General features: G+C 44.2%; 1 protein-coding gene across 1 annotated transcript in view; it reads left to right on the top strand.

Moving 5' to 3' along the window:
* ADCY8 (adenylate cyclase 8) overlaps positions 1–3443 on the top strand; it is a 199077-nt gene extending 195634 nt beyond the window's left edge. Inside the window, exon 18 of the mRNA XM_026659238.1 lies at positions 2956–3443. Coding sequence (XP_026515023.1) covers positions 2956–3443 — 488 coding nt within the window. The remainder of the gene's footprint in view (positions 1–2955) is intronic.
* The last annotated feature ends 9376 nt before the right edge of the window (positions 3444–12819 follow it).

Raw genomic sequence — 12819 nt, 5'->3', positions numbered from 1 at the left:
ATGAGAGTTTATTCTAAGTATGGGAACTTGTTTTTTGGCTTTTCACAAAAATCTAATTCCAGTTCTGACCAGACCTATAGGATCACCAGTGGTTTTGAATTGCTGCCATGGGGAACCTGGCATCCTGGATGAAACCCTTAGGATGGGACACAAAAGTGATAGGCTGTATGTATTGGATACAGTAGTAACATGCCTGTACCTGACAGTCATTATAGGAGACTGCATTACTGGATAAGCCCAAAACATACCCAGCAGAACTGTGGTCCCTTAGAGGTGACCTTTCCACATCAAGGTTGAGCTATACAGATCAGGCAATGTGGGGAAGATTGCATTGTCATTGTCCGTATATAGAATGATAGAAGATTAGGGTTGGAAGGGACCTCAGGAGGTCATCTAACCCAACCCCCTGCTCAAAGCAGGACCAATCCCCAACTAAATTATCCCAGCCAGGGCTTTATCAAGCCTGAACTTAAAAACCTCTACGGAAGGAGATTCCACCTCCTCCCTAGGTAACCCATTTCAGTGCTTCACCACCCTCCTAGTGAAATTTTTTTTCCTAATATCCAACTTACACCTCCCCCACTGCAACTTGAGACCGTTACTCCTTGTTCTGTCATCTGGTACCACTGAGAACAGTCTAGATCCATCCTCTTTGGAACCCCCTTTCAGGTAGTTGAAAGCAGCTGTCAAATCCCCCCTCATTCTTCTCTTCTGCAGACAAAACAATCCCAGTTCCCTCAGCCTCTCCTCATAAGTCATGTGCTCCAGTCCCCTAATCATTTTTGTTGCCCTCTGCTGGACTCTTTCCAATTTTTCCACATCCTTCTTGTAGTGTGGGACCCAAAACTGGACACAGTACTCCAGATGAGGCCTCACCAATGCAGAATAGAGGGGAATGATCACGTCCCTCGATCTGCTGGCAATGCCTCAACTTATACAGCCCAAAACTCCATTAGTCTTCTTGGCAACAAGGGCACACTGTTGACTCATATCCAGCTTCTCGTCTACTCTAACTCCTAGGTCCTTTTCTGCAGAACTGCTGCCTAGCCATTCTGTCCCTAGTGTGTAGCAGTGCATGGGATTCTTCCTTCCTAAGTGCAGGACTCTGCACTTGTCCTTGTTGAACCTCATCCGATTTCTTTTCACCCAATCCTCTAATTTGTCTAGGTCCCTCTGTATCCTATCTCTACCCTCCAGTGTATCTACCATTCCTCCCAGTTTAGTGTCATCTGCAAACTTGCTGAGGATGCAGTCCACGCCATCCTCCAGATCATTAATGAAGTTATTGAACAAAACCGGCCCCAGGACTGGCCCCTGGGGCACTCCGCTTGATACCAGCTGCCAACTAGACATGGAACCATTGATCACTACCCGTTAAGCCTGACGATTTAGCCAGCTTTCTATCCACCTTATAGTCCATTCATCCAGCCCATACTTCTTTAACTTGGCGGCAAGAATACTGTGGGAGACCGTATCAAAAGCTTTGCTAAAGTCAAGGAATAACACATCCACTGCTTTCCCCTCATCCACAGAGCCAGTTATCTCATCATAGAAGGCAATTAGGTTAGTCAGGCATGACTTACCCTTGGTGAATCCATGCTGACTGTTCCTGATCACTTTCCGCTCCTCTAAGTGCTTCAGAATTGATTCCTTGAGGACCTGCTCCATGATTTTTCCAGGGACTGAAGTGAGGCTGACTGGCCTGTAGTTCCCCAGATCCTCCTTCTTCCCTTTTTTAAAGATGGGCACTATATTAGCCTTTTTCTAGGACCTCCCCCGATCGCTATGAGTTTTCAAAGATAATGGCCAATGGCTTTGCAATCACATCCGCCAACTCATTTTGCACGCTCGAATGCAGCACATCCGGCCCCATGGACTTGTGCTCGTCCAGCTTTTCTAAATAGTCCTGAACCACTTCTTTCTCCACAGAGGGCTGGTCACCTCCTCCCCATGCTGTGCTGCCCAGTGCAGCAGTCTGGGAGCTGACCTTATTCGTGAAGACAGAGGCAAAAAAAGCATTGAGTACATTAGCTTTTTCCACATCCTCGGTCACTAGGTTGCCTCCCTCATTCAGTAAGGGGCTACATTTTCCTTGACTTTCTTCTCATTGCTAACATACCTGAAGAAACCCTTCTTGTTACTCTTAACATCTCTTGCTAGCTGCAACTCCAAGTGTGATTTGGCCTTCCTGATTTCATTCCTGCATGCCTGAGCAATATTTTTATACTCCTCCCTGGTCATTTGTCCAATCTTCCACTTCTTGTAAGCTTCTTTTTTGTGTTTAAGATCAGCAAGGATTCACTGTTAAGCCAAGCTGGTCGCCTGCCATATTTACTATTCTTGCTACAGCAATTTCTCTCCAGAGCTGTGTATCTATCACCTTTCACCGGTACTGAATTTACTTTTAAAATAGGCATATAGACCCTTTTAATCTTACAGCATTCCCCCTTGTCTTAAATTTACTAGGAGTGCTTGCAGGACAATTTTAGGTTTCCCAAATAATGCTAAGCTGTTAAGAAACTATGACATTTTTAAGCAATTGCATCATGATGTTATGATGTCTTTTCATGGGAAGTAACAATATGATGCTGTCACATCCTGATAGCGTAATACTAACAAGTTTGTCTTGCAGGACAAACTCCCATAAGATGGCAAACCTACTTGGAACAAGAGCTAGTCCTGAGCCCTTGTACCGTACCAAGTTTATTGGTGGAAGATGATGCATAGTTCACGGATATTCACATCATACAGTGATAGCTACCATATACAATCAATATCCATATAGAAGTTCCAATGTTTTATGTCCTTATTTCTCTTTATTTCCACCCTTTTCCTAAAACTCAGAGAAGAATGTGTCTGAAGCAAACTTCTAAAGCATAATTGCAGACTTGGTACTTCAAACGTTCTTGCCTGATTGTCTAATTATGTTTCCTCTTGATTTTATCTTGTTTGTAGGTATTAGCCATGGCTCTGTTGTAGCAGGAGTTATCGGTGCTAAGAAACCCCAATATGATATCTGGGGCAAAACGGTTAACTTAGCCAGTCGAATGGACAGCACGGGTGTAAGCGGCAGAATACAAGTGCCTGAAGAAACGTATCTAATCCTGAAGGACAAGGGATTTGCTTTCGACTATCGAGGAGAGATTTACGTCAAAGGTATCAGCGAACAGGAAGGAAAAATCAAAACATATTTTCTTCTAGGAAGAGTACAACCAAATCCTTTAATCTTACAACCGAGAAAACTGACTGGACAGTATTCCTTAGCGGCTGTTGTATTAGGACTTGTACAGTCTCTTAACAGGCAAAAACAGAAGCAAATCCTTAATGAGAACAATAACTCTGGCATCATAAAGGGACATTATAACCGGCGGACTTTGCTAACTTCCAGTGGACCAGAGGCAGTGGCCCAAGCAGAGGGCTCTGACAAAACTGAATTGCCATAATAAACATTTTATTTGTGTTCTTTTTTTTAATTTCTTTTATATATAAAATAAATATACAAATAAAAAGGGTTTAATTTTTTTTAGAACAAGTATGATTTTTTTTCCTTTTGGTACAACGTTCGTGCGAAACGTAAGTCACCAGCGGTTTCAGGAATTAGTAATGGACCGAGAGACCTCTAGTCGTTACTTAGTCTTAGTTATCCATTGTACTACCATAGTAAGCTAGAAGCCCAGTCTAAGATCAGGGTCCCATCGTGCTAGTCATCACACAAGCCCCTGATAAAAGAGAATCCCAGCCGGGAAGAGTTTAGAATCTAAAGAGAACTAATAGACCAAATGGGGAGGGAACTAAGGCACAGAGGGGTCATGTGACTTGCCCAAGGTCACATAGGAAGCCTGTGGCATGGCCAGGAATTGCACTCAGATCTCCTGATTTCCAGTCCACTGCCTTAATCACAAGATTGTCCTTCATCTCTGTGAGCATCACTTCAAATTCACACCAGGTCTACAGCATTACCATCTGATGGCTCTTTGACCTGTGTGAAATGAGTGAGTCTCAGTCTAGTCCACATCACAAAACTCACCACTTCAACTGCTGCTCCTTTTAGACTAGCAGACTTGAAGGCCAGAAGGGACTATGGTGGTCATCTAGTCTGACCTCATGTAGGTCTCAGGCCACAGAACCTCACCCACCCATTCACTCCTGTAATAGGCCCATAACCTCCGGCTGAGTTAGTGAAGTCCTCAACCCTTGATTTAAAGACTTCAAGTTACAGAGAATCCACCATTTACTCTAGTTCAAACCAGCCTGTGACCCATGCCTCATGTTGCAGAGGAAGGCAAAATTTAAACCCCAGGGTCTCTGCCAATCTAACCTGGGGGAAAATTCATTCCCAACCCCAAACAGGGTGATCAGTTAGACCCTGAGCATATTGGAAAGACCCACCAGCTAAACACCTGGGAAAGAATTCACTGTAGTAACTCAGAGCCCTCCCCATCTAGTGTCCCATTTGTGATCACTGGGGATATTTGCTATTAGCAGTCACAGATGGGCCATATGCCACTGTAGTCAGTTTCATTATAACATCCTCTCCTTAAATTTATCAAGCTCAGTCTTGAAACCAGTTAGATTTTTTTTCCTCTACTGCTGTCCTTGGGAGGCTGTTCCAGAACATAGCTTGTCTGATGGTTAGAAATCTTCATCTAATTTCAAGTCTAATCTCATTTATGGCCAGTTTATAGCTATTTGTTCTTGTGCCAACATTGGCATTTAACTTAAATACTGCTCTCCCTCCCTCGTATTTTTCCATCCGATGTAGTTATAGAGAGCCTTTGTTTTGTTAGGCTAAATAAGACACACTCCTTAAGTCTCCTCTTGTAAGGTAGGTTCTCCATTCCTCTAATCATCCTAGTAGTCCATCTTTGTACTTGTTCCAGTTAGAATTCATCTTTCTTAGACATGGGAGACCAGAATCGCTCACATTAATCTAGATGAGGTCTAACCAGTCCCTTGTATAATAGTAATAACACTCCATTGTTGATTCCAACTGATAAATCCCCATCTTATAGCAAGAATTCTTGTTGTTAGTCCCTAAGTGCATGACCTTGCACTATTAAATTTCATCCTATTACTCCAGTTTTCAAGATCATCCAGTTTTTCTTGTATGATATTCCGGTCCTCCTCTGTATTGACAATACCTCCCAACTTTGTGTCATCCGCAAATTTTATTAACACACTCCCACTCTTTGTGCCAAGGTAATTAATGAACATGTTAAATAAGATAGATCCCAAGACCAATCCCTGAGGAACTCCACAAGTAACCTCCTTCCAGCCTGACAATTCACCTTTCAATCTGACACACTGTAGTTGCCCCTTTAGCCAGTTCCTTACCCACCTTTCAATTCTCATATTAATTCCCATCTTCTCCAATTCAACTGATAATTTCCCATGTAGAACTGTATCAAATGCTTTACTGAAATCCAGGTAGATTAGATCATCTTCATTTTCTTTGTCTAAAAAATCAGTTATCTTCTCAAAGAAAGAGATCACGTTGGTCTGAAATGATCTACCTTTTGTAAAACCATATTGTATTTTATCCCAATTACCATTTACCTCTATGTCCTTAACTACTTAGACTCATAGACTCATAGACTTTAAGGTCAGAAGGGACCATTATGATCATCTAGTCTGACCTCCCGCATGATGCAGGCCACAAAAGCTGACCCACCCACTCCTGGAATAATTCTCTCCCTTGACTCAGCTGTTGAAGTCCCCAAATCATGATTTAAAGACTTCAAGTCGCAGAGAATCCTCCAGCAAGCGACCCCTGCCCCATGCTGCGGAGGAAGGCGAAAAACCTCCAGGGCCTCTGCCAATCTACCCTGGAGGAAAATTCCTTCCCGACCCCAAATATGGCGATCAGCAGAACCCCGAGCATGCGGGCAAGATTCTCCAGCCAGACCCGCATTGACCATTGATACTAATTACCTGTGATGGCACATTATTGACCTATTGACTAAAATCACGTTATCCCATCAAACCATCCCCTCCATAAACTTATCAAGCTTAATCTTAAAGCCAGAGAGGTCTTTCGCCCCCATCGTTTCCCTCGGAAGGCTGTTCCAGAACTTCACCCCTCTGACTGTTAGAAACCGTTGTCTAATTTCAAGCCTAAACTTCCCAATGGCCAGTTTATATCCATTTGTTCTCGTGTCCACATTAGTACTAGGCTGAAATAATTCCTCTCCCTCCCTGGTATTTATCCCTCTGATATATTTAAAGAGAGCAATCATATCCCCCCTCAGCCTTCTTTTGGTTAGGGTAAACAAACCGAGCTCCTCGAGTCTCCTTTCATACAACAGGTTTTCCATTCCTCGGATCATCCTAGTGGCCCTTCTCTGTACCCATTCCAGTTTGAGTTCATCCTTTTTAAACATAGGAGACCAGAACTGCACACAGTACTCCAAATGAGGTCTCACCAGTGCCTTGTATAACGGTAGCAGCACCTCCTTATCCCTACTAGAAATACCTCGCCTAAAGCATCCCAAGACCGCATTAGCTTTTTTCACGGCCACGTCACATTGCCGGCTCATAGTCATCCTGCGATCAACCAGGACTCTGAGGTCCTTCTCCTCCTCCGTTACTTCTAACCGATGCGTCCCTAGCTTATAACTAAAATTCTTGTTAGTCATCCCTAAATGCATCACCTTACACTTCTCACTATTAAATTTCATCCTATTACTATTACTCCAGTTTACAAGGTCATCCAAGTCTCCCTGCAGGATATCCCGATCCTTCTCCGAATTGGCAATACCTCCCAACTTTGTGTCATCCGCAAACTTTATCAGCCCACTTCTACATACAATCCAAGGTCAGTAATAAATAGATTAAATAAAATCGGACCCAAAACCGAACCTTGAGGAACTCCACTGGTAACCTCCCTCCAACCTGACAGTTCACCTTTCAGTACGACCCGCTGCAGTCTCCCCTTTAACCAGTTCTTTATCCACCTCTGGATTTTCATATCGATCCCCATCTTTTCCAATTTAACCAATAATTCCTCATGCTGTACCGTATCAAACGCTTTACTGAAATCGAGGTATATTAGATCCACCGCATTTCCTTTATCTAAAAAATCTGTTACTTTCTCAAAGAAGGAGATCAGGTTGGTTTGGCACGATCTGCCTTTCGTAAAACCATGTTGTAATTTGTCCCAATTGCCATTGACCTCAAGGTCCTTAACTACTTTCTCCTTCAAAATTTTTTCCAAGACCTTGCATATTACAGATGTTAAACTAACAGGCCTGTAGTTACCCGGGTCACGTTTTTCCCCTTCTTGAAAATAGGAACCACATTAGCTATTCTCCAGTCCAACGGTACCACCCCCGAGTTTACAGATTCATTAAAAATTATCGCTAACAGGCTTGCAATTTCACGCGCCAGTTCCTTTAGTATTCTCGGATGAAGATCATCCGGTCCGCCTGATTTAGTCCCGTTAAGATGTTCAAGTTTGGCTTCTACCTCGGATACGGTAATGTCAACCCCCCCTCCTTTATTCCCCTCTGTCACGCTGCCTCTATTCCTAAACCCTTCATTAGCCTCATTAAAGACCGATGCAAAATATTCGTTTAGATATTGTGCCATGCCTAGATTATCCTTAATCTCCACTCCATCCACAGTCTTCAGCGGTCCCACTTCTTCTTTCTTTGTTTTCTTCCTATTTATATGGCTATAAAACCTCCTGCTATTGGTTTTAATTCCCCTCGCAAGGTCCAACTCTACACGGCTTTTGGCCTTTCTCACTCCATCTCTACATGCTCTGACCTCAATAAGGTAGGTTTCTTTGCTGATCCCTCCCCTCTTCCACTCTTTGTACGCTTTCTGTTTTTTCTTAATCACCCCTCTGAGACGCTCGCTCATCCAGCTCGGTCTAAATCTCCTGCCTACGAACCGTTTTCCCTTTCTCAGGATACAGGCCTCCGACAGCTCCTGCAACTTCAACTTGAAATAATCCCAGGCGCCTTCCGCCTTTAGATCCGTAAATATGTTAGTCCAATCCACTTCCCTAACTAGTCGCCTTAATTTATTAAAGTTAGCCCTTTTGAAATCGTAAACCCTAGTCTCTGATTTAATTCTGTTAATCCTTCCATTTAGTTTAAACCGAATTAGCTCATGATCACTCGAGCCAAGGTTGTCCCCTACAACCATTTCCTCAACGAGGTCCTCACTACTCACCAAAACCAAATCTAAAATGGCATCCCTCCTCGTCGGTTCAGCAACTACTTGATGAAGGAATTCATCAGCTAGCATGTCTAGGAAAATCTGAGCTCTATTATTGTTACTAGCATTTGTTCCCCAATCTATATCCGGGAAGTTAAAGTCTCCCATGATTACACAGTTCCTATTAGTATTTACTTCCCTAAAAACATTAAATAGTTCTCTGTCCATATCCAGGGTAGATCCTGGCGGTCTATAGCACACCCCAAGCACTATCCCAGGGGAGGCTCTAGTAGTTTTTTTACCCAATGTGAGTATTGCCCAGACAGACGCCGTCTTATCCATTCCATCACTTATTATTTCTTTACAGTTTACCTCATTATTGACATACAATGCTACTCCCCCACCTTTACCTTTGTTCCGGTCGTTCCTAAACAGCACATACCCTTCCATACCTGTACTCCAGTCATGACTACCGTTCCACCACATTTTGGTTATTCCTACAATATCCGGTTTAATTTCTCGGACCAGGAGCTCCAATTCCTCCATTTTGTTACCTAGGCTTCCCGCATTGGTGTATAAACATCTTAATTTATGCCGTTTAGCCTCTCTCACATACTTGCTCTTTCAAAAATTTTTCCAAGACCTTGCATACAATTGAGATCAAACCAACAGGCCTGTCGTTTCCTGGATTGCTTTTTTCCCCTTTCTTAAAAATAGGTACTATATCAGCAATTCTCCAGTAACAGGGTCTGAGCCCCAAGTTTACAGATTCATTAAAAATCCTTGCTGTTGAGCTTGCAATTTCATGTGCCAGTTCCTTTAATATTCTTGAATGGAGATTATATAGCGAGATTATCCAGAATCTTCTGTTCTCTGGATCTGCTCTGGTGACAGGCCTGTCTGATCTTCTTAGTAGGGAGTTCCCCAGTCACATAGACCTGCCTCTTCCTGGTGTCGGTGCGATTCTCCAGCCATCCCCAACCTGTTCTTTCAGGCTGCAAGTCCTCTTGTCATTTGTTCTCACTTGCAATCTTTTGTGAGTAATCCTCTATCCTGCTGGGGCTCTGATCTCTGGCTATCTCAATGGTCTCTTCCCCTTTTCTCTTCTTCATTACCCTCCCATCTGCTGTTACTGCCTGCCATGCCCCTTCAGTTTCCAACTCAGAAACCTGTTCCTCAGCTCTATTTCTACTTCACTCACCAGTCTTTTCTTCTGCCTCTATTCTCTTAGTCACATGCTTCCACTGGCCCCTTTCCTCCTCCAGTAATCTAGCCTCACAGTTTTCCAGACCAGCCTGCATCTGAAAGACTTGAGTTTTCCCTTCAGCCTCCTCTCACCTTCCCTCCATCATCTGCTCGAATCCCCTTTGAAACTCAACCATAGTTTCTGGTTGCATCTCCAAACCTCAGGTCTTCTCTTCTATCAGATTTAACAGATGGCACTTCATACAAATGGAGCATCTTTCAGGTACCTACTCCAGGATAATGTACATCCCACAGCTTCTACATCCAGTCATCTTCATTGTTTCTTTCATTCCTTAGTCACTACCACTGCTGCCGCTGTGGCTCTCATAGTCTTCCCTCCTATGTAACTATTAAGAAACACACACACACACACACACACACACACACAAAACAAAAACAGAACACCAGACACTCTCTCACCCAGATTCCCCATACAAACTCCCACTCGAATTCCCGTTTCTAGTTCTGTTGGCTGGCTCCTGTGCCATTGACTGGCTGCTTGGCTGCCTTTATAGGAGCCTGATCAGTGAATTCCCACCCCCAATCAGGACGTGATCAAAGGCTCTGCTTCTGTCACAACACACTGCCCCCTACCATCCTCTACAAACCAGCAAACACTCTCAAGAACTCACACTGCCCCTATGGAACCAGGGCTTAACGCCCCTGTTTTCAGCTCTCTTTGCTGGCTCCTGTGCCATTTTGACAGTCTGTAAAGAGGCCAAGTACTTCTTAGCTTATGCACAACATGCCTCAGGTGGTACGTGCCCAGGATTCATCACCGAATTTGGTCCACTGGTTGGATCATTAGCCTCACCGGGGCTGGGTACTGCCGGGGAGCACGACATGAATGCTGATCCAGGCCCCCCCAGACGGAGAATTAAGACTGAACTACCCTCCTTACCTCTGGATGTAGATCTCTGTGCCAGGATTGAGACATCTTAGTGGGGAGAGGGGAAGCTTGCCCTGCTGCTATCCATATTTGCCGCAAGATAAGCAGAGGACTCTTTTCTCCAGAGCTGCCAATCTGGCACCTTTCACCAGCACTAAAAATCACTTTTAAAAGCAAGCTGTGGATGTGAATGTAAAAATGTGAAAAATTCACACTAAGCAAAGAGGCAGGAAACAGCCTTTCTGGAAACACCAAATCGCAGTTCCCGTGTATACAGCAGTAGAATTAGTAAAGAGAGTAGCTTGAAATGTAGAGTAATGTCCAGGTGACTGGTTGTGTATGCGTAGGTATGCCTAGCTCTTCTCTCTTGTACCATAGCTTAACTTCCTCACCCTCCTACTGTTGGGCTGTCCTATCCCATAGATTAGTATATTAGTTAAGTTAAACTCATTAATATATATGTCAGTTAGGTTACTATGCTTACCTGTAGTTAGGCTGTTAGAGGGCTTTCCTTCACCCTCCCACTTCCCTGGCTCTTGTCACACACACAGCAAGCAGCAAAAGACCAGAAGTCCAAAGTGCAAACAATTCGATATTTATTGGGGTTAGTTTCCAAGCAAGCATATTCCGAAGCCCTTCACACCAGTCGGGTTTATCTCTATACGCTAATAGAGTCTGTTCCCCAGTGTACCGTTCCCAGCTCTGACGCCACAGAGCCTTTACCCCATCTCCCCCTTCCCAGCTCTGACGCCGCAGAACGTTTACCTGTGTCCTCTTCCCAGCTCTGACGCCGCAGAGCGTTTACCCCGTGTCGCCCTTCCCGGCTCTGACGCCGCAGAGCCTTTACCCCGTGTCCTCTTCCCGGCTCTGACACCACAGAGCGTTTACCCCGTGTCCCCCTTCCCGGCTCTGACGCCGCAGAGCCTTGCCTGTATCCCTGTTCCCCATTCCCTATTCCCTGTTCCCGTTCTCCCCACACTTAGCAAGCATAATTCCAATTTCCCTTCCCACACCGCACTTCCTGTTTGACCCCAGTTTATATAGTAATATTCTCAGCTATACTTTAACCAATCATTTTACTGAAATGTAACTAACCAATCCAAACATATTCTCTAACTAATTATATCCCACTACCCTAATTAACTTACACCTAGCAAAATTAATTATATAGCAGACAGAAACAATTAGAGAACCAGACAGATTAACAATAGAAAAGTGAGGCCATAAAGATAAAACATACAGAAATGAGAAGTTCACAGCCGCAACCATTGATAAGTGATTTCTTGTCTGACAGGATGCTATCAGACTAAGTTTTCTTTAACCATCTTAAGAGCTGTTTCTTTATCTGGTGGTGATGGGCACTATCAGGACAGAGTCATCTTCCTAACAGCCCAATAGCACCTTATTTCAGTGTGACTGGTTTGGGATGTGAGGATGTGACCGTACGTTTCCCAGCTTATGGCTGCCCCTGCTGCTTAGCCAAAGGCCTTAGCCTGAGAACAAGGCCTCAGACTGTCACAGTGAGACAAGGCCCAGACACAGGCCGACTGTGATTTTGAGTCTTTGTTTTTATACCCCTGTAACTAGCTAAGTGATAAAAATACACCTAAGTTCTTAAGGTATAGGCCTTGACAGGCAGGCCTGAATATCTATATTCTAACACTGGCATCTGCTGTTGTGTCCCTCCAAAATATTCTAAAGTGGTACAAACTGCCTTCTTGCAGTTACCTGCCATCAGTTTGCAACACTTGTGCTTACTGAAAAACAATAAACAAAGTCTCATGCCATTTTGTGACTCAAGGTCACTGTTCGGCTACTTACTTATCCTAACTACTCACGCTATAAGGCCGTATGCTAACTGCATAAACTTTTCTTATAGGTATAGGCCTATAGATCTCGCGTTTCTGCTACCAATTCCTTACCCCTTTCTCTGACGATTACTGCTATAATTGCTGTATGGGCTACACTATGTTAATGTGAACTAGGTTGCTTTTAGTTCATGCTAGCAGGGGCAGTTAGGGTATGTCTACACTGCAATTAGCTATCCGCAAATGGGCCATGCCAGCTGACACGGGTTCATGGGGCTTGGGCTAAGTGGCTGTTTAATTGCAGTGTAGACATCTGGCCTTGGGCTGGAGTCCAGATTCCAGGATCCTGTAAGGTGGGAGGATCCCAAAGCTCAGGCTGCAGCCCAGGCCTGAACATCTACACCCCCATTAAACAACCCCTTAGGTCAAGCCCCATGAGTCTGAGTCAGCTGGCACGGGCCAGCCGTGGGTTTTTAATTGCAGTGTAGACTTACCCTTGGAGTGCAATATTTTAGTGTGCACTGCTACACACACCCCCATAATCCGCACTGTGCAGACAAGCCCTGAGATAGTTAAACTAATTTCACATTGAATGCGGCGTTTGGGGCACTCGGGAACCAAGTCTTGGCAGGTTTAAACAGCGCTTTAAAAAACAGCTGTCTTTTTCCTTAGGCACTAGTTTTCCTACCAACGTGGATGGATCAGTGTTTCCTG

Source organism: Terrapene carolina, unplaced genomic scaffold (genome assembly GCF_002925995.2).
Source record: "Terrapene carolina triunguis isolate 2854851 unplaced genomic scaffold, T_m_triunguis-2.0 Scaffold58, whole genome shotgun sequence".
Lineage (NCBI taxonomy): Eukaryota > Metazoa > Chordata > Testudines > Emydidae > Terrapene > Terrapene triunguis.
Note: the sequence above shows the minus strand (reverse complement) of the source record. Positions and strands in the feature narration are given on the sequence as shown.